We start from the raw sequence: 22622 nt of genomic DNA on the forward strand, positions 1-22622 counted from the left end.
AGATAATGGTTGCTAAGAACGAAAATAAAATGTTATGTTGTGCGAAGTAATGCAGCCGGTGGTTGTTTTGCACGCTGATCGTGTTTACTGCTGGAACTGTGCTACGATTGTGGGCAGCAGCTTAGCGCTCCTATCGGGAGCTTATGCACTCGTTTTTTTTTTCCTTCCGCGGAGCGAGCTACGAGGGAAACATTTCGTCACTTCGAGCCGGAATGAGGCAAGCTTGTGCTTTTGGGCATGAACATCCTGGACCGCTGTCGGCTTCTATTGAAGGTTTCCAAGCAGGACGAAACTAACACCTGACAGTGTCACAGGCACGTACGTTTATTGTATAATTTCACAGGCTAAATCGGATACACCTAATTTAGTTTGTAAACGGATACCGCGCGTTCTCGATTCTGCAGGGCGACTTTGTCCGCCGTATACGCACGACACACTGCGACTGTCGTGTGCGCACCGGTGTTTGGCCGTGATCGTAAAACGATCTGTGCACAGCAGGCGTAAAAACCAACTTCGATGACCATTTTGCGCACTAAATCTTGTGGAAGGCTAATATGAGCCACTTGAGTGATTACAGCAACCTATATGTACTTCTGTACACTGATAATGAGCGAGAGCTTGCTACATTGCGATTTATGAACGCGGCTGTCTAGTGCGTTCATGAGCGGATACTCTTCTCAACTTATTTATGACTGTTTTCTTAGACTGCCAAGATTTGCTGCCTGTGTAAAAAAAAAAAAAGCAGGAGCGCCCGCTGCTGACGCAGCACTTTTTTTTCTAAGTTACATAGGCGATGTATAAAATTCTTGTGCTTTTAGAGCGGCTTATGTAACATGCATAGTGACAGAGTGAAACTAAAGCTACTGGGTGTTCTGTTGTTTTGTATTTCTTGTTATGCATCAAGCACAACATTATTTGGGTATGCACCGTAGCATTTCAACATAAAACATAATATGTATGCTGACTTCAGTTCATTGCATATGCTCGGCTTACAAGCTCAAAATTTGAAGCATGTGTTGTAAATATCACCTGGCCATTGGTTTGAAGCTCGAACTGCGTATGTATAAATGAGCAAAGGATAAGTGGAAAAAAGGAGGTATCATGGGCCTCGTATTGACCATGTTTTTATTGACTGCGATCGTCGCGATCTGCGAAAAACAAGTGCCATATGGTCAAGTGACTCGAGGCGCGAGCGCGCTCACGTGCGCGGAGAAATCATGCGAGTACTTGGTGCACGTGAGGACGCGGAATTCTCGCAAGACAAGTTTGCCTTCGCGTGCCACGAGCACGGAATAACCGCGTGTGTTGAGAAACGAACGCGTACACGTGTACCCGCGTCAAGCGTGCAAGACGCGAACGATCCCTGCAATGAACTCCTATTTTCGTAGCATCACTAACACCGCGTGCACTTCACTTAAATATCTTCTAAAACATTGCCGAAAAGCACAAGCAAGGTGTACTGATACCTCGCACACGCAGGTATTTTTTGTAGGCTTGAAGTTCTCCCGGCCGGTTCTGTGTAACTACGCAGAACGACGCTCTCGGTCATTTTTGCCGGTCGTAATCTAGAAAAAAGTCTTTACAGACTCAGTTCGGTTGCTACATCCGAAGGCGCAGCAGCCAGGCATGATTTCCTTGCAGTCAAATGCGAGCGCGACAATCGGAACACACACACACAAAAAAAAAGACGTAGGGAACCTGCGCTGCCTGCGCTCTAACTCAGGCGGCCTGCCGGCGCTTGGAAGGTATATGGCACCCCAGAGGTCACATGGTACGGTTGGGCCAATGAACGCGTCGGCGGCGCGGGGAAAACGAATGCGGTACTCTGAAATTTTTTCCAGTGGCTCTAAAGTCGGCTAGTGTTCCTATACATGCTCCCGCAGGGAGCACTCCCTGCGGCAGCATATACAGGAACACTAAAGTCGGCCGCAGGCGCCTATGGGAGTGTCCGCTCTTTACGTTTACTATGTTACTCTATGGCTCGGTCCGCAGCAACCACCAGTGACACTAAGTTGACGTGGAAGGTGATCAAGATTTACACCAAATTTAACCTTTATCGTCACTATTCTTGCGGTACATTCTTTATCGGCCAATCCGTGCTCTCCACAAAACTCGCGGGAAACATCCATTATGGCGCCAAGTCCAGTCGAACTTCCTCGTCAGGCACACAAGGGAGAAGCCAGCGCTGTTTTATTCGCACGTCCACGTTCGTCAGATGGATGAGAAGATAGCGGTGGTCGTTCAACTGAAATTCACCTATGCCGGCGATTTCTGCAGCTTCAGCATACCGCAGTGTTTCACCCACACGTGGTTCGGGCATTACGCCCTCAAAGCGGTAATGTCTCATAGTCGAGCCAGCGCGTCGCGAAATCTTCTACCCTGTGCCGTCGGCCCGTGATAGAATTCGTGCGACCTTGTACTGCATATGACGAGAAACTGGTAAGTCCAGTCATTACTGTCAGCTACTGGTGGTCTGAAACAGCGGAAAAACCTTTTTAACTGGTACCTTTGGAAATTTGACAGTGCGTTTTTAGAGGATGACTCGTTCAGGGGTGACGTCCGAAAATAAATTGAGAACTTATTCGAGGCTGCACCAAGTAATTTTCTGGCCCACTGGGAACAGTTTAAGCAACGAGTTAAGATCGAAGCGATATAAAAGAGAAGTAACATTCGGTACGAACAACAGCAGCAAGAAACACTTCGAAAGTAGCTTGAGTTTGTGGTGTGTATGGAAGTGATGAGTCCCGGTGTTTCTCAAAGGACATTAAATAAAGTAGATAACGTTTTATAAAAGGATGTCTTGTGTTCATTGTAACGGTTGAATGACCAAGTTAAGACACGTCTCGAACTGTATCGTTTTTTTTTTCTAGAAGTAGAAATTGCCAGTGATGATTTGTCGCCATCCTGACCCTGTGAAAGTGGATGTCCGGCGATGCTGTTGAAAACCACCACTAAAATTGCTGAGGGGGCTATGCAATGCTTCATTGCTGTAGAGTAATGGCAGTAATGGTAATTTAGAGTAAAAGTATCGAACGGAGTAATGGTAATTTTGGGAGCACGCCGCCGCTGGTCATATTGCCGGCTCTTTTCCTTTTTCCGCTTCTCGTATTCACGATGCTCCTCGGGAGTCCTGACGATGCGTTGTCTACGCATAGCGGTGCAGTAACAACAATGAAATCAGTTGCTAGGCACTGATGCAAAAGCTAGTGACGTCAATTCCCAAGTCGCGGGCTGCCGTCGCCGCGGAAGCTTGCGCAACCGTAATCGGTCTTCACCGAAAAACGTATGCGGGGAGCGCTATATACGTGCGTCGCATTGCTGTCAGGAGCGCCTTATCATCAATAATGTCGCTTCAATGCATCGTTTGTGTTTGTTCTTTATGGCAACAAATGCTGTGCTGTATGTTTTATGCGTGATACCAAAGAATATATGCATTTATCGCTTCATGCGCCCAAGTTTTTTTACAGCGAAGCTCTATATAGCTACCCTCCAGCGGTGGTCGATGTCCGTCCGTCTACGCGTCGCGTCGACACGAAAAAACTTTTGCCCCCAGTTTCTCGCGAATGCTCTGTAGCTCTCACTTTAAGGTAGGTATCTTTTACCTACTTTAAGTAGGTAAAAAAAATCTACTGAAATTGGCCGCTCAGACGACTCTATCATCACGCCGAGTTTCATTTACTTGTCATAATTAGTTCACAGTGAGGTTGGAAACATTACAGAACTCCTGTATGCTGTCAATACACGGCCATCCACGGAGGGACTATGGCCACAGAAAACGGCTGTAACTCTTGCTTTATCGAAACTATCCCGGAAAAAATTAAATGAAAATTGGCGGCTAAGACGGCTATTAAGCTGAGTTTCATCTACTTTTCTCAATTACGTAGTTAACAGTGAAGTTGTAAATATTGTGGAACTCCCGCCTGCCATGCGGCGGTATTTGCACGTCACTACTTCATTAAAAAAATAAGAATAAATCACTCGACAGTCAAAAGATGTTTTCGATGTTTGTGTCCTTCAATACTACTACTACTACTACTGCTACTACTACTACTACTACTACTAATAATAATAATAATATATACATAGATGCGTCGATTGACACACCACAGCTTCGCTGCTCGTCGTCCTTCGCAGAGTGGAAGGGCTGATGAATGACTTGTCGAACAAACCTCTTTCTTCCCATTAAAAAAAGGTGACCTTGGACATGTCCATTTATATATAAGAGAAACCGCTTCACGTTTGTTTTTCGTCCGTGATGAAAAAGTTCGGTTTTATGTACATAAGTTCTAATGCACTTACGCAGATTGCTTCTAGGTCTATTAGTCGCCTCTTGCGAAGAGATATGTGGTGCTATAACTGGATATATGCACGAAGTGTCACTTTCTTCCCGTACATAGGAAGTCTAATTTTCTTTGGAATACTTGTGGAATAGGTCAGATACACGACTTCACGAAGTTCTTGACGTAATGCTTCCTACACCACTGTACCGTTTAACACATTCTGGAGGACCAGGAGAAAATGCACTCAAAAGGGTTAAGAGAAATGCCCATTGCTCTCGGTGTTAAGAGTATCTTTTTTAATCTACACTCAAACACATTACCTAATAAAACGTCACTCCAGCAAAAAGTAGTTTCGTTCCCTGGATGACTGACTCACTTCTATGTGAAACGCTGGAAACAACTGAACAAGTTTTTGTACGTTGCTGTTCAGCAGTTAATAGGATGTGCTTCGGCGATCTATTAAAAAGATTGCCACTGGACGAGCACGGTGTCCGACTCTTGCCGGTTCATAACACAGACAGCGTTTTTCATGATTTTATAATTGTAACCCAACTTGTGGAAGACGCCCATGCAATTTCATCGTGAAGAATCAATAAGAGCTGTTCGGTACGCGACAATTTCATTGAGAATGCAGTTCGCGTTAGAGAGATGTTAAGGAATAAACGCATTCCGCCAGAGCAAATCACCCTGTCTGATGATTTGGTAGTGCTAAGAGAGTTTTAGCACTCGTCAACCACAATAGATCTGATGATTTAGCAGTGCGTAATTGTTCGTTTAGTAAAAAAAAAAAAAGAGCGATAAATAACATTGTGGTCTAGTGGTTAGAAAACTGGGCTACTGTGCTATAAGGCGGAAGTTCAATCGTTGGCCTTCGCTTGCTAGCTGGCCGAGATTTATTTTCGTTCAAAAATTAGCTTTAGGTTTCGTTTTGTTTGGCAACTTCCTCTTGTTACGCCCCAGCACGGGCCCTCGAAGGTCGTGTCGCCTACCCGTCGAGACCTGGTGGGGCAGGCGCGGGTCGACGCCCCCGACGAGCAGCAGGCCCGGGCTGCCCCGGCGTATGCGCGAGTCCTCGGGCAGCGCCTTGGCCGCGTACTCGTCCCACTCGAGGACGCGCGTGCGCTCGGTCAGCGCGCGGCTGTGCAGCAGCTCGTGCAGCAGCGGGTCCCCCAGCCACGCCTCGGCGGCCTCTTCGTCGCCCGAGGTCGGGATCTGAGCGCGCGAACGAATGCGGCTGACGGTCGTCGACCAGGTTCCCTCCTGGATTGTTCACCACGGTTAGACAACGCGTGCCGCCTCGCAAATGGCGCCACACGTTATGTCGAAGAAACAAATTTCTGCTCTTTTCCAGAAAACAACCTGTGACTGCATGCTGCACGATATATTGTACAGTTCAATACTCGCTTGACGGTATATTACCTACCAAAACGTATTTTGCGATGAAAGCTTCACAGTAGGCAGATAAACCGTAAAGAAGCCTCCTGGTCCTTGTGCGCGTTAATTTGTTATGCAGAAATTCTGAAAATAACCTGTTTACTTATTAACCTTTAGCACGTTGAGTGACCAGCTGCCGCCGTATATATTTTTAAGTGAAAATGAATAATCCAAGACATATTTCCAGTTCTAAAGTCGCTCTCATTTGAATGATACCCCAGGTAGCACACAAAGTCTTCAAAACGTCGTATTAATGGATTCAACGTCTCAAACAGATTTTTGACCAAACGCGACGCATTAAAAACGTCGCAAGCAGGATAGCTTAAAAACGAGGGGTGAATACGTTTCGAAAACGCTTTCATAAGTCTGGCCCTATCTTTTCAGTTAGCGTGCTTGGTTTTCGACGTCGCCGTTCTTGGTGGGAGAATTCTCCATTCATCAAGCGGCACTCGTTTCAATTGCTGCTGTATTCGCCCTGCATGACCATGAGTTCGGCTTGGAAAAAGAAGCCTTTTGTGGTGTTTACCTCACGTGAGAAGAGACGAACGATTGCAAACGAAGTTGACACTGCATCAGGCCTCGAACGAATGGTGCGTGGGTGCAGTAACATTGAACCCGCTCTTCGCGACGCGGACAATTACGGCTCCATATCGACTTCACAGGAGCGCTGCCAGTCAGAAGACCATGCGGGTGTTAGCGCTGCTCTGACAGCGCATCCTCTACTTCAATAATTTCATCATAAACTTCAAACTCTATCATCATTCAATTCTTTGATTATTTCTCTCAGTGCCCTGCAGTAATGTCTTTGCCATGACCATTAATGCAAATGCGAAACGATCGATATGTCGCCCTCATTGTTTTGCAAATGTATTCATACCGCGCACTATCGTAGAATGGAACAACTTGCATCGCACGTAGGCACTGAAGGATACGCAGCGAAATTCAAAGAGCTGCTACACACTGAGCGCAGTGCCAGACCTAATTTATTTGTTTACTTTTTACGCGTTTTTTTCACACTTTCTTACACAATGAGATGTATTTTACCGATGACATGTTAATCTTTCTCTTGTTCCATTTTGTAAGCATTTTCATGCGGTGTATTTATAAGGCGTATTCTATATTACCGATGAATAAAGGGATCGAGATAAAGAGCGAACATCACTTTCGATGGCACTGAAGGCATGCAGCGGTACATCCGTTACTGTAGGAACGGTGCTCTGCAGAAAGTGTTGCGATGAATTCTACTGTTAGCACAAAGTATACAAAAATAATTTGCAGAAACCACCGTCGATGAATGTCAGTACAAGCGAATTGGCCAAACGAGCGAGCAAACGAAAGAACGAGAGAGAGTGGGCGAAATATAGTTAGCGAGAGAGCTAAAGAACGAACGAACGTGCTCCTTGCACATCAACAGTACTTACTACCAACCACTGACCTCTTAACAAGCATAAAAAAAGCCAGAGACAGTACGCTATTCGCTTTCATATTGATGGAACTCAACGGTATGGTCTCGGCACGTTTGGGCGCATAGCTTGGTGTGAACACGCTCGGTCACACGCGCCGATCCTCTGACCACAATGATGCGGCACTGACGGCGTCTGAAATGAAAGGCCTGCGAAATGCACAACGGGAACGGCCAGCTCACTGCTCCGGTTTGAGTCGGAGCGGCATATCGAGCAAGCGAGCCAGCGCGCGAAAGAACAACGGAAGAGAGGGCGGCGTCTGGCTCTGCGCGACATGCACAATGGGGCTCTTGCGTTGCCCAGGGGGCGCTGCGAAAAAGGTGATAAAAAGCGCCCTCTGTCCAAAAATGGGTCGTACCAAGCTCGGTCGTCTGCTTCGGAAAGCACGTTTACAATATGGACCCGCCACTTTCGGTTGTGTTATATCACGGCCTGCAGCAAATATCGGGCGCCGAAGATTTTTTCAGGGGTGGCACGCTGCGTAAAGGCAAGAAATTATGCAGTGCCGAATGCATGTACGCCGTTCAAGAATCAAGCGGCGAAGTTTTAGCGCGGTGTTAATCGCAAGTGAAGCGACTCGCATACGAAGTGGAACTTCAGGTAAGGTTTGCACGCTGCTAGATTCAGGCGCACAAACGCGAGGAAATGCTTGCTATAAATGAATCCACAGCAGCGATAAGCAGACATCATGTGTACGAAACTGCTTCAGCACACGACGGTACGCGCCGCGACGGCAGCGGTCTTTCAGCATGCCGCGATGTACGAAATGCTCGAGCGCACGATCGTACGCGCCGCGACGGCAGCGGTCTTTCGACATGCCGCGAAACGGCGGGCCTCCTGCAATCTTTGTTGACTGCATGCCGCTAAACAAGTAGTTATGGCTGCGTTGTAGTAGCGGCCATCTGTCCCTTTTAGTAACTGGTAATAACTGATGCAATGCATATGAGCTCGCACGTACGTGCGAATCGCGCTGCAGCGCGAGCTCGTGTGCTGCTCGCTAGATGTAGGTTTTAATGACAGCGCTCGAACATCGATATGCTGCAATCAATACTGCCTTGCTGCGCTGCCACAACGTGCGGGCTTGAGATCAAGGATGAGCACATTTAACTCTCTAACTTGTGCTGCTCGTAGTGGAGTAGTGAATTGTCACCGAATCAGCCTAACCATTTGTGGTCATTCGCACACACCTGGTCACTTCACCACTTCGCATCGGTCGAATTGTTAATTGATCGCTGTGGCCGGGTCTCGAATCATGAATTACCAGCCATGCCTGCTGCTATGTCGGTCTGCTGTCGGGACTGTAGGAGCAAAAGACCGAAATTTAGAACGCAGATAATCAAGCAAGCTTCAAGACAGGCGAAGCAGTCAGCATGGCGCGAAGTTTCGCTTGCTCAGCGCGACGAACTGCAGCTATGCAGCGCGCCGGTCGCTCCACTTCGTGAGGCCTTGAAAGAAAACGGTAGAATCTGATGTTGGGATTCAGGCCTACTTGTTCATGGCAGCCCACGACGCAGAAGTAATGACGGTGATGCCTTTTCAAGGCTGGGCTAGGTCTCTCCAGATCGGCGTCACCGATTCCTTCTGCTCCCGGCATTACGGCACATGGAGAGTCCGTTTTCGTTAAACTATAGGCTGCGGCGAGCTCGCAGCGTGGTCGGCATGGTCTGTGAGAAGTGACGAGCCTTTTCGCACTCGCAACAGGGCAGAAAAAAGTGCGAATCGACTCAAAACTCGGCCTAGAAACGTGCTTCGCCACAGCCAGGGCTTAATACGACCCAAGCTGGTACGACCCAAATGTCGTTTCCCGCGCCGCCACCAGGCGCCGCTACTATACCTCAAACTCCAGCGCAAGACGCCCATACGCACGGCACGCCGACATAGAATAAAGAACCAACATTAGAGAAGGGAAACTGTACCTTCCACAGTGGTTCGAAAATAAGAAGCGGTAGCGCATGGAACTTAGCAGGGGCCCCGACAGATGACGCTACTTAAACAGGAAGCGGAAATGCTTTTTTGTTTTAGTGCAATATCCAATATGGCCGTTTTATACCGGTTGCGTACACTAGGTACGCGCCGTGCTCGCCTCGTTCGCTTTGCGGCATGCCTCAGCTGCCGCGTTTTAATCGCCAGGAGACTACAGAGCCTCTACTGACGCCTTACAAACAAGCCACAAGTGAGTGAACAGGACGTGCGACTTTATTGGCAGAAGAAAAGCAGTGCATCTTCTCTTACAAGAGCAGAAATAAAATCTGCATTTCGAGGTACGCTGAAGCCGTTAACGCGAGCTCGTGAACTGCTCACTTTCGTCGTCGCACATGGCGATCTGGTAACGAGCGACAATCGGCAGCGCAAGCAAATTGGGCAGTGCACCACGTGTTTGCATCGACAGTCGCCGTAACTTGCACTGCAAATCAATCAGGTGACGCAGGCACCTGCTGTCATAGCCAACACAGCGACATGAAGTACCCGGCATTCTAGCGCTACCTCCTTTCCTACCTGCACATTTCTTTTTGTTCTTTGATGATGATGTATGGGGTTTCATGGCGCAAGGGCCAGGAATGGCCAAAGAGCGCCATGCCTGTGGTAGTGGGTGTGCGGTGTAACTATGATTACTATGAAATTGGTGTGTCGTGGCTGTGAAGGGGCCTTAAAATATACGCTCTAAAGCGCGTAAAATCTGTGTAATAAAATTATGGCGATGACGTATGACTTGTACTATGAACATTTAGATGCATATAAAGAGAATGATACGATAGCTAAAATATATCAGATTATGAGAAATGCCAGAGGACTACTGCCTCCTTAGAGCCCTTGAAACACAAGGGCCTGGAGACATGTGCTATTCAAAACAATTATCGCAGTGGCATGCATCCTCTCGAGAGAGGAGGCGCTACGAATTCATGGGACTAATAACATGTAAGACCACATCTCTAAGATAACGTAGCACTGTGTCTGTATTAAAAACCGGTTCTGGACCAAGGAGCATTGCAGGATGAAGAGGAATGTGCTGTCGGTATGCTAATGAAAAATGTCTGTTTCTCTCAGATTCTGCTTCCCGACACTCCAGGAGGACGTGGAGTACGGTCAGCCTCTCCCCGCATCTACCACAGGTTGGAGGCTCACTTCCGGTGAGTAGGAAATTATGGGTGCCAAACGTGTGTCCTATTCTGAGACGACAGAATAGGACATCTGTTCGGCGTGATTTTGCAGTAGAGGGCCAGAATCCTAACTGTGGTTTTATCAGGTGGAGCTTATTATCCGTTTCCGCGTCCCACATGCGTTGCCAGTGGTCTCGCAATCTCCTTCGCAAGAAAGGTCTCAGATCTGTGACAGGCACCGCAGCGGTAGGGTTAACAGCTTGCGATGCGATTGACGTGGCCATCTCGTCCGCCAGAACGTTACCCTCGATGCTCCTATGGCCAGGCACCCAGCATATTATGATATGCTGGTTAGATCTGTACGCTTTACACAAGACGGAATATAGTTCATTAAGTACTGGATTTTTGTGTGTGTAAAGTGACATCAGGCCCTTCACGACACTTAGGGAGTCTGTGTATATCGCTGACTTTTGGAGTTTTGATTTTCTTATATGCTTCACGGCAGACAGTAATGCGTAGGCCTCGGCCGTAAATATACTTGTGTCCGGGTGTAGTACATCGGATTCTGAGAAGGATGGGCCGACGGCAGCATACGACACCCCGGCATTAGACTTCGAAGCGTCTGTGTAGAACTCTGCGCAGGAGTGCTTGTGCTGGAGTTCTAGGAAATGAGTTCGTATTTCGATCTCTGGTGCGTGTTTTGTTATTTCTAAAAAGGATATGTCACATTCTATGACCTGCCACTCCCAAGGCGGTAACAACTTGGTTGGATGCATTAGGCGAAGCTCGAGGAGTGGGACATGTATCTCATCACTAAGCTCCTTCACTCGAAGCGAGAAAGGCTTTCTCACAGAAGGACGATTATGGAATAGTGTAGAGCAGGTCATATCGTTAACAGTGTTAAAACATGGATGTTGATGATTGGAGTGTATTTTTAGGAAATATGTAAGGCTGATGTAACTTCTCTGTAGATGGAGCGACCATTCATTTGATTCCGCGTATAAGCTTTCAATCGGGCTTGTTCTGAAAGCACCAGTGGCTAAGCGGATACCTAGATGGTGGATAGGATCTAGGATCTTTAGTGCGCTCGGAGCGGCAGAGTTATATACGACGGCACCATAGTCCAATCGTGATCGAATTAGGCTCTTACAAACATTCATCAGACACTTCCTGTCGCTACCCAATGTTGAGTGGGATAGAGTTTTAAGTAAGTTCATTGTCCTTAGACATCTTTCTTTAAGATATTTAATGTGCTGTATAAAAGTAAGCTTGGAGTCTAGTATTATACCTAAAAATTTGTGTTCTTTGTTTATGGGTATTTGATGTCCACACAGTTGAACACAAGGATCTGGAACCAGGCCTCTCTTTCTAGTAAAAAGAACACAAGAGCTTTTGTGGGGGTTGATCTTAAATCCGTTTTCGTCAGCCCACTTGGAAACCTTGTTCAGGCCCTGCTGTACCTGTCTCTCGCATACTGCGAGGTTGCAGGATTTAAAGCCTATTTGTATATCGTCGACGTATACGGAATAAAAAATGGTCGGTGGCAGTGAAGCTCTTAACATCTTAACAATAAAAAGAGTGCAGCTGAGCAGACCTCCCTGGGGTACACCAGTTTCCTGCGTAAAAGGACGTGACAGTGCATTACCGACTTTTACTCGGAAGATACGGTTGGACAAATAACTTTCTATTAGGGCGAGCATATTGCCACGGATGCCCATTCCCGACAAGTCTCTCAAGATTCCGTAGCGCCACGTTGTGTCGTACGCCTTCTCCATATCGAGGAACACGGATAGGAAATATTGCTTATGTAGAAAGGCGTCGCGAATGTTTCCCTCAATGCGCACAAGGTGATCAATTGTGGACCGCCCTTCCCTGAAGCCACACTGAAAGGGATCAAGCATTTGGTTTAATTCCAGGAAATGTATGAGTCGCCGATTAATCATTTTCTCAAGCAGCTTGCAAATGCAACTTGTGAGGGCTATCGGGCGGTAACTTGGTTTTAGCACAATATAGCCAACCAATGTACGAACCAAAGAATCCGTACCTGCCGTGAACGCGAACACACCGGTAAAAATTTTAAATCGAGGCCGGAGGTCACGTTGGGGGTCGATGATGCTGAGTGCTATCTTGCGTTTAAAATGGCAAAAAGCAACAAAATTGCTAATAAAGAGTACAATATAAATTAGGAATGATAATTTTGTACTCTTTGTCATGTCATAAAAACGCTTCGGTTATTGTTAAAGAAAGTTTGTAGGTCAAAATTGCGCTTACTACGGCGCCTCTAGCGGGAGATAATGCGCTCAATGGGGAACCTTTTTAATTGGTGTACTATGCCTCCTTTTTTAGCAACGCCGCGCGGTCGATTTTTTCGCCCTCTGTGTCTATTTGTTGAATTTGAGAGCGTTCAGGGCCTGACGCCGATGTGCGCACCAAGCACTCACACCGCGGCGCTTAACAGCCCGTCAACACAATCCAACCTGACGCAAGGTGGCGATATGATACTGTCGTCTGCTTCGTCACGTCGGTCACATGACCAAGCATGTGGCGAAGGCTGCCGTGGCTGCCGCTGCGGCTGCAGTGTGGAAGCGGTCTTTGTATAGTTCTGCAATCGTGCTCGTTTGGGCAGTCGTATGTTTCTCACTGTTTTCGGTTGCGCTGTCCGTTGTGAAGCAAGTATTGTACTTTGTTGCCTTACTTCGCACTGCGTGTGCAGAGATTTGTGTGTATGATTTTAATTTGGAGAGCAGCTGAGCTGTGGCCAAGACTGCCGTGTGGAAGCGGTCTGTGCATAGTTCCGAAATTGTACTCGGTGTGAACAGTCGTGTGTTTCTCACTGTTTTCGGTCGTGCTGTAAACTAAGTATTATGCTTTGTTGTCTTACTTGGCACTGCATGTGCAGCGATTTGTTTGCATGATTTTAATTTGGAGAGCTGCTGAGTTTTGCATTCGAGAGCGCCGAGTGGGGGGCACTAATTTGCTCTTCAAGCTCATTGTCATGTCGCTATAACTTTGTGAGGGCCTTTTCAGTGACGGTGTTATTAAGGCGTTAAGAGCAGTATTAAGATGAAAGTTAGAGACGAAATGTTGCTTTTGGGTGCCTAGCATCGGGATCGGCCGTCATGCGCGAAACTAGCAAGTTTTGCAGGACGCGAAGAAAGGCGGAAATGCCAATTCTGCGCACCTTGCCAATATCCTCTATGGACAGCAATCACTGTGGTATTTCAGTCTTCCGTTTAGCAAGAATGTTGCAGACAAGAGAACTGACAAACCGGCTCTTATGGTTCATCACGAGTGCGGTAGCGCAAGACATGAGGTAAGTGCCCGTCGTATTTCCGTGCCCTGGCTTACAGCTCACTCGTAGAATATTGTGTGAACCACACCGTGTTGTTATCGCTTGCGATTCAGCTTCGATTGTATTTTGGCCCATTTTATCCCACGTGGCTGGTATTTCATGGTGTTACGAGGAACTTTGTGTCCAATATGAGACTGCCGAATTCGATTTTCTTCGGCACCTCCGAATGCTTGCAATATCTTTCGCTGCTTCTAAATTTGTCCTTGCTATAGTTTCTAGTTCGTGATCGGATACAGTATATACTATGTATCACTCACTAGGGGATACTACGGTCGTGATTCGTGAATCACCTTGGCGTAAAACATCCTGTTACTCCAGGTAGTCACTATTTTTTCCTGTTTGTGACTGGTGCCGGTCTCCGCGCTGCGCGGCCTCGAACTCGGCAGACGCCGAGTTCGTGCGTGTGTCATGTGTACGCACGAAGTTTCGGAAGCGCTCGCGCGGTTTCTCGAATTTTGCGCTGTTCATGCACTTCTTGAAACAGGGCATCCACTGTTCTTGTTCCTTGTCCAACAAGTTTTCCAAGCGTGCGTCAAACGGAGGAACCTCTTAGGCATTTAGGGATGTCGGTTCATTAAGTTGATGGGTAAAAATACGTAGCACTTGCTGCTTAGAGTTTATGTAATATTGCCATGTAATGGCACAGAGAGCTCTCCACATGCCAGTTACGTGCACTCTCGTTAGTGCGCTGGTTTCTGGCTTGAAGAGCGTGCTCTGCTTTCTCTCGCCGATCGGTGCTGGCATACGTGTCAAGCAGCTGTCTCAGAAATTCTTCCCATGAAGATAGCGCGGCTTCATGATTCGCGTCCCGTGTCCTCGCTGATTATTCTAACGCGAAGCACACGTTGCGAAGTTTCCTTGCCTTGTCCAAGCCGTTGAAATAGGCGACTCGCTCGAAGTGTTCTCACCAGTCATTTACATCTTCGACCGTATCGCCGTGGAAGGACTCGGACGCGCGTGGTGGGTACACGATGAGCTGAGACGATGCCACTGGACAGGTCATGGTTGCACCGTCGCTGGTAACTGTTGCCTGCACTGATGCAGCAACAGGCAGTACGAACTCGGGCGGGTCTCCTATGAGGCAGCGGCTTGTGCGCTGGTGTACTGGAGTCAGTTCTCTGGATTCCAATCGCTTAGGGTTGGTGCTCCGCTCTCTTACGAACTGGGAACTCCACCAGAAATGTAGCACTCTCCAATGAAGCGCACTAAACAAACTTGTTTGTTGTGGGCGAACTTATGCACGAAAACTCAAGCATAAAGCACTTTCACCCAATTTGCAAGCATAGTTAACAGGAGCCTATCAACAGTGAAGCGCGTCTCCACTCAGAACACACTATCACGCGCCCCGAAGACCAGGAGCGACGCCGTGGCTTCTCATTGGACTCGGGCGCTGCCGTGTGTGCGTGCACGAGCGACACGCGCTGTCTCGCCATCCGCGAGCCGTGGCTGGCGCTCTTCGAATGGCGATGTCATGCCTAGGGGCTTGAGCGATGAAACGCGTGGAAGGGTACCTCACGAGAGTGCTTGTAACTGGCGTGTGGAGAGCTGTCTGCGGCAATACGGGTTACTTGCACAGCAATTTTAGCCTTGTATTGCGGAATGGATTTGTGCATGATTAATTGCGCATGTTTGTCCCTACCTGGAGGTATTAGTTGAAAATGTGACTACATGGCGACAGTGCGCCAATAAGTGCAGCAATATCGGTAACTTAGCGTGGTGTCTTGAGTGGTAGTAAGCAGATGACGGGTGACGTAAAAGCCACTGGCATCAACAGTGTCCCCCGGTGAAAGGACAAGAGAATACGTGGATATACATCGGAGCATCATCCCTCATCTGCTTTTAAGGACGTCCTCCGAATCGTTTAAGAAATGCGAGCAATCAGATTGCTAGCACAGAAAGGGCGAGTGAACGCAATTCACATTGTCATTACACAGTTAAAATGCTTACAATTAATACGGAATCTACGTATGTGCCCATTTCATTACAGCTTGTTGAAAACAATTTACACAATACATTTTTAAGTTAGCACTGGTTATGTTCATTTTTATGATCTGGATAGTGTTGTAGTTGCATATCTTGTGCTCATGCCACTTTCACGAGTCATCAATTTAGCATATCTTTCACATTGTAGCTTAACTGTGTTGCTATGTGTTTCATTAGAAGCTGCAAAAAGTTTTACTGTGAGGCCTGCCCACTTATCTGGCAAGCACACCGAGTGGGAACACTTAAAGTTCAGTGCTACCAAGTGAAGAGTGAGCGCATACATGTGTCAGAGATGGTATGTGGGCAAGTCGTCCTGGTGAAGCCACTGCATCTGCATTCAAAACATTTCAACTACCAGCGGAGTGCAAAATGTCGGGTGCACTTCAATGAAATGGCGCACCGGTGCAAATATCTACACTCAAGATATTTCAAATACCAGCATGTACGGCAGTGCCATTGCCAGCGGAACTATAGAGTACAAAGTGGTGTTCTCCCAAGCTGTTCATCAGTGGAACTCTGCTGGGCTCACTGCCAAATATTTTTGGATGTGGAAGTGAGGGTGAACTGGTAAAGCATTGGCTCGGGGCTACATGTGTGAAAAGTTTGTCATTCAGAGTGCTTTGTAAAGCGAAGCTGTTAGCCCCTACTTTGTCGGCATTTTTTGTGTCTGTGTCCGTTACCGAAAATGTGGGCCGATGGCGGCGGTAGTGCAGAGCCAGAAGCGATGGCTCGTACCCCCGCAAGGCAGAGGCTTCAGCAACGTAAAGCGCATAGTGCACCTATTCTTTGGAAGCACTGATGCAACATATGGAACAGCGTACCTTTCAATAAAAACAAGCGCAAAACAAACATCCGAGCGACCTAATTGATAAAGTGCGCCTGGTAACAGTGAAGAACGTAGCGCTGCCGCATATGTTTCCCGATAGCGATTACTGCTGCGCAAGTTGCCGCGGCGATGGCAGCTTGCGACGTGGGAAGTGACGTCCCTCAGCATTGCGTATATGAAATAACCACCCTAGCACCTGATTTCAGTGTTGTAGCACCGCTAAGGGCGGCGGCGTGCTTTCAAAATTACCAGCACTCTAAAGCAGTAAAGCACTGCACACTCCCACAGCAGTTGTAGTGGTAGTATTAAACAGCTTCGCTGGACACCCACTTTCGCAGCGCCGGGTTGACGAGACAATTTCTGTTGTTCACTTTAGGAGTCTGGAAATGTGTGCAAGTGTACTAATCTGTTCATTTGTTTGGAAATGATTCGTTGCTACCATGCGCCTGGTTTTTGCGAGTGGTACACATGTGGCTTTTGTACAATGCTGTTTATATAAACGGATTCATATTTATTATGATCATTGCTCCCTTGGTTAATGAAGAGCAGCTTCCTGTGCATTACAGTTAATTTCCAGATTCAAAACATTCAACTATGGGGTTTTACGTGCCAAAATCACTATCTGATTATGAGGCACGCCGTAGTGGTGGACTCCGGAAATTTGCGCCACCTGGGGTTCTTCACGTGCACCTAAACCTAAGTACATGGGTGTTTTCGCATTTAGCCACCATCGAAATGCAACCGCCGCGGCCGGGAAATTTCTAGGTTTAAACACTCTTAGGCAAAGTTACACCCTTTGGAGTGTATCTCTGCCACACAACGATAATCTTCATCTTCATTGCTTGCGTTTCCTTTCTTCAAAACGCCACGCCCGCTACTTTCTTGTCGGGAATGTTATGTCATGCTGATAACGCACATGCCGTTCGTTACTGGAAAGTACCGGGCTCACCACGTTAAAGAAAGGAAATGCGGACAAGACAGATGACGAATATTATTGTGTGGCAAAAGGGTGTAATTTTGCTTAAGATTGTACAATTTTGTAATAATAAGGCTTGCACATTCATTTCTAGTGTACTAGAGTACTATGATTACTTTAGTTATGTATAGCGTTACTCAGTCTCATCGTACTCTGCATTACAGTGCTGCTCACTTGTTACACAAATTTCCTTGTTTGAATATTCTTTATGATCATTCACGAGATTGTTTTTTAGTGTCAAGGTTCTTTTATTTCTCTCACCATTACTATATTTGATGTACCGTACAGGCAATATTTTCAAGCTTAATATGTTCCCGTTGTTTGGCTTTTATAACAGGATTGATTTTTGATCGTATGTGTCGTTATTCCTTTTTGTGTTCTTTTCAAGCTCCTAGATTATTGGTAACAGCTTGTAGGCAGGTACCATGCGATTAAATGCCACATTTTCATTCTGCTTCTTGCAGTTGCTGTGATATCAATTTCTAAATAACTCTAGTCTGTTCATCTGATAGCATGCGCTCTTACTGTGCAAAATAAGAAACTTTCGCACACTTCGCGTTCTTGCTGTTCGTCATTGTATGCGTACTTACGAATTTCGTTTATGAACGTTCTAGCCATTGTTGATCGATTTCTACTTCATTAAGAATTGTTTCTGGTAGCTTTAGTGATTCTTGATGTGCTTTTCATTCGATTTACCTTGCATTTGTCATATATTTTACACAAATCCTGCATAATTACTATTTTTGCAATAAAGTGTTGGTTCGTGATATGCTCGTTTCATGTGCTCTTGGCACAAAAATCCTGGCCTGACCGAATGTCAAGATGCGCCCATTTCTTAGCGGGATGTCATTCCCATTTCGTTTATAAACATCGTTTCTGCTAAATACGGTCTTGTGAATTCATTTCCGTGGACATGTGCCTTTTCAGGTGACTTGGTCGAGGATGCGTCGGCCTCTGTAAGCAACAGTGCCTGGCCAGTAGCACTAGACACCGACGCTTCGACTCATTTGGAAACCGCGAAAACGAGCTTGAGATTATCGTAAACCTTTCGAAACTACTTCTAAACCAGCTTTTAGATAATGTCTTAAAAACGTTTAGAAATCATATATGAAGAGCCCCGGCAAAGGGATTATTTGTCTTTCCCAACCCAATTTCAAGACCAGCTTTTCGGATGCGTTTTGAAGAGCTGTTCTAGATCGTCAGAAAAAAGTAATTAAGCCGGACATTAGCAGGCATATACGACGTTTTACCAACGAAGTTGTCTTACTCGTCTCTTCTTTAAACCGTTTCTTTCGTCTCGGATAAACAATATACAAACTTTATGTATCTCTTCTGTGCTACCTGTGACAGAGGACGTAAATTCGGGGTAAATATAAAGGCTTATCTTTTCGATTACATTAAAAGAAGTTCTAGGTGTGCCATAAGATGACACACTATGCGGTAAGGGATTCGTTCCGCACATGCCTATTGCTATGGTCTTCACTGAACCGATCAAGCAGAAAACAGCGTTTCTCATTTTTCAAAAAAAAAAGATGAAATGTTTGGCTTGTTTCTTAAGCGATTTAACTGTTAAAATGGTCCGATGATCCGGTCTTGAGAAACGTTTTAAACTATCTCGTTATTTATCTTATTCTTAAGCATTCGCCACTCCTTCGTGATTTGCGACTTTTGTTTCAGATTTGCAAGACTTGTACAAGTGACTTCAGTGAAAACAATGCAATCCGCGGTGATCGGCTTGAGTTGAACTGGTTATTTAACTACGTGAACAATGCGCTAATGTTAAAGATAATAGGATATCGGAACCTATTCTTCAGGGTAATGGGTTAGAAGGAAAATGGTCAATAACGACAAACTCCATGCAGTTAGTTATCGTCAAAAGTAATTCATATGAATGAGCAAATATCTATTATTGAAGTTTGTGAATAACCTTAGCATGTGAAAAAAAGTTCGAACGCTTTGCTGCAATATAAGCAGTTGGGATCAACTGTCCTTTTTTATCCCGGTCACTTGCATAAGAAAGCATCATCATCATCATCATCAGCCTGGTTACGCCCACTGCAGGGCAAAGGCCTCTCCCATACTTCTCCAACAACCCCGGTCATGTACTAATTGCGGCCATGCCGTCCCTGCAAACTTCTTAATCTCATCCGCCCACCTAACTTTCTGCCGCCCCCTGCTACGCTTCCCTTCCCTTGGGATCCAGTCCGTAACCCTTAATGACCATCGGTTATCTTCCCTCCTCATTACATGTCCTGCCCATGCCCATTTCTTTTTCTTGATTTCCACTAAGATGTCATTAACTCGCGTTTGTTCCCTCACCCAATCTGCTCTTTTCTTATCCCTTAACGTTACACCTATCATTCTTCTTTCCATAGCTCGTTGCGTCGTCCTCAATTTGAGTAGAACCCTTTTCGTAAGCCTCCAGGTTTCTGCCCCGTAGGTGAGTACTGGTAAGACACAGCTATTATACACTTTTCTCTTGAGGGATAATGGCAACCTGCTGTTCATGATCTGAGAATGCCTGCCAAACGCACCCCAGCCCATTCTTATTCTTCTGATTATTTCCGTCTCATGATCCGGATCCGCCGTCACTACCTGCCCTAAGTAGATGTATTCCCTTACGACTTCCAGTGCCTCGCTGCCTATTGTAAATTGCTGTTCTCTTCCGAGACTGTTAAACATTACTTTAGTTTTCTGCAGATTAATTTTTAGACCCACTCTTCTGCTTTGCCTCTCCAGGTCAGTGAGCATGCATTGCAATTGGTCCCCTGAGTTACTAAGCAAGGCAATATCATCAGCGAATCGCAAGTTACTAAGGTGTTCTCCATTAATTTTTATCCCCAATTCTTCCCAATCCAGGTCTCTGAATACCTCCTGTAAACACGCTGTGAATAGCATTGGAGAGATCGTATCTCCCTGCCTGACGCCTTTCTTTATTGGGATTTTGTTGCTTTCTTTATGGAGGACTACGGTGGCTGTGGAGCCGCTATAGATATTTTTCAGTATTTTTACATACGGCTCGTCTACACCCTGATTCCTTAATGCCTCCATGACTGCTGAGGTTTCGACAGAATCAAACGCTTTCTCATAATCAATGAAAGCTATATATAAGGGTTGGTTATATTCCGCACATTTCTCTATCACCTGATTGATAGTGTGAATATGATCTATTGTTGAGTAGCCTTTACGGAATCCTGCCTGGTCCTTTGCTTGACAGAAGTCTAAGGTGTTCCTGATTCTATTTGCGATTACCTTAGTAAATATTTTGTAGGCAACGGACAGTAAGCTGATCGGTCTATAATTTTTCAAGTCTTTGGCGTCCCCTTTCTTATGGATTAGGATTATGTTAGCGTTCTTCCAAGATTCCGGTACGCTCGACGTCATGAGGCATTGCGTATACAGGGTGGCCAGTTTCTCTAGAACAATCTGCCCACCATCCTTCAACAAATCTGCTGTTACCTGATCCTCCCCAGCTGCCTTCCCCCTTTGCATTTCTCCCAAGGCTTTCTTTACTTCTTCCGGCGTTACCTTTGGGACTTCGAATTCCTCTAGACTATTTTCTCTTCCATTATCGTCGTGGGTGCCACTGGTACTGTATAAATCTCTATAGAACTCCTCAGCCACTTGAACTATCTCATCCATATTAGTAATGATATTGCCGGCTTTGTCTTTTAACGCATACATGTGATTCTTGCCAATTCCTAGTTTCTTCTTCACTGTTTTTAGGCTTCCGCCGTTCCTGAGAGCATGTTCAATTCTATCCATATTATACTTCCTTATGTCAGCTGTCTTACGCTTGTTGATTAACTTCGAAAGTTCTGCCAGTTCTATTCTAGCTGTAGGGTTAGAGGCTTTCATACATTGGCGTTTCTTGATCAGATCTTTCGTCGCCTGCGACAGTTTACTGGTATCCTGCCTAATCGAGTTACCACCGACTTCCATTGCACACTTCTTAATGATGCCCACAAGATTGTCGTTCATTGCTTCAACACTAAGCTCCTCTTCCTGAGTTAAAGCCGAATACCTGTTCTGTAGCTTGATCTGGAATTCCTCTATTTTCCCTCTTACCTCTAACTCATTGATCGGCTTCTTATGTACCAGTTTCTTCCGTTCCCTCCTCAGGTCTAGGCATAAGAAAGCATAACCGTTATTAACTCCGTGACTGTGCAACACCCTTTCCTAAAACTGCACTGCAGGGAGAAAGTGTCCCTTTAGTCTCAGAAAAGTTCTGTTCAGAGAGCCTAGCACTTTTTTTCTTGGCATATGTTAAAAGCATGAAGTCAAGCGTTTGGCATGTAAGACGTCTTGTTCGGCGAATACGGCAACTTGCGTTAGTTCTGCGGGTGCAAATTCCTCAAATTAATGTCGAGAACACAGAGAAATATAAATAAAGACGGTAAGTTTTGTCTGGAATGCTCAATCAAGGCCACACTCAACAAACTCCTCTGATGTAAAATTCGGGTATAGAAAAACTAGGAACTATGCGAGACCCCAAAAGGATGGCGCTATTTTAATACTGCAACGAAAAATTAGGGACTCACAAAGCTACGTACATTCGACGAAGTGATCGACGCAAAAAACAATGGTGCTCAGTGTAAGAAAATGTTTGTCGCGTGACCATTTAGTATTCCTGCCGTTTCTACGTAAAGAGTAAGCAGTCCGTTTTCTTTATTGTGGTAGCAATTATATGGACCACTCAAGCAAATTTTTGTCATCGTCGTCGATATGAGAATCCGAACACATACAGGTATATGTATACTGTAAGCTATGTGACTATGATGTCGTCATCATCAGACTATTTTTGTGTCCACTTTATGATGGCGGCCTCTGCCTGCGATCTACAATTACTATGCGTAGTCGCTATAGCTGATTCCAGCTTGCGCCCGCAATTTCATCACCCCTCCTAGTTCTGCGCCTGTTATTACATGCTGTCTATGTGGGTTATATTGCCACACTCTTCTATCACTAAAGTTGCTCATACCAGGTTTTACATCCTTGACAAAATTATTTCCCAGAATTGTGGGAATGGCAGCCACAAACAGATGTCATGAGACCTAACACTGACAGTGCTTGCCTTTTCTCTTGAAATCTTCTCAGGCTATTAAATATTAAAAGTGTCAAGCAATAGCAAGGCTCAAACCTGCTGCACACTCTTCGGGTTAGGCCCAGGAAAAATGTTTTAAAGTTACCCAATGCCGAAAAGACGTGGT

The 22622-nt window shown here is 46.0% G+C and overlaps 1 protein-coding gene across 1 annotated transcript in view; it reads right to left on the reverse strand.

Moving 5' to 3' along the window:
• The window catches only part of LOC126517675 (beta-scruin-like), an 80622-nt gene that overhangs the window by 28406 nt on the left and 29594 nt on the right, over positions 1 to 22622 (reverse strand). The window contains exon 4 of the mRNA XM_050167469.3: positions 5270 to 5492. Coding sequence (XP_050023426.3) covers positions 5270 to 5492 — 223 coding nt within the window. The remainder of the gene's footprint in view (positions 1 to 5269; positions 5493 to 22622) is intronic.

The sequence above is a fragment of the Dermacentor andersoni genome, chromosome 11 (assembly GCF_023375885.2).
Source record: "Dermacentor andersoni chromosome 11, qqDerAnde1_hic_scaffold, whole genome shotgun sequence".
Taxonomy (NCBI): domain Eukaryota; kingdom Metazoa; phylum Arthropoda; class Arachnida; order Ixodida; family Ixodidae; genus Dermacentor; species Dermacentor andersoni.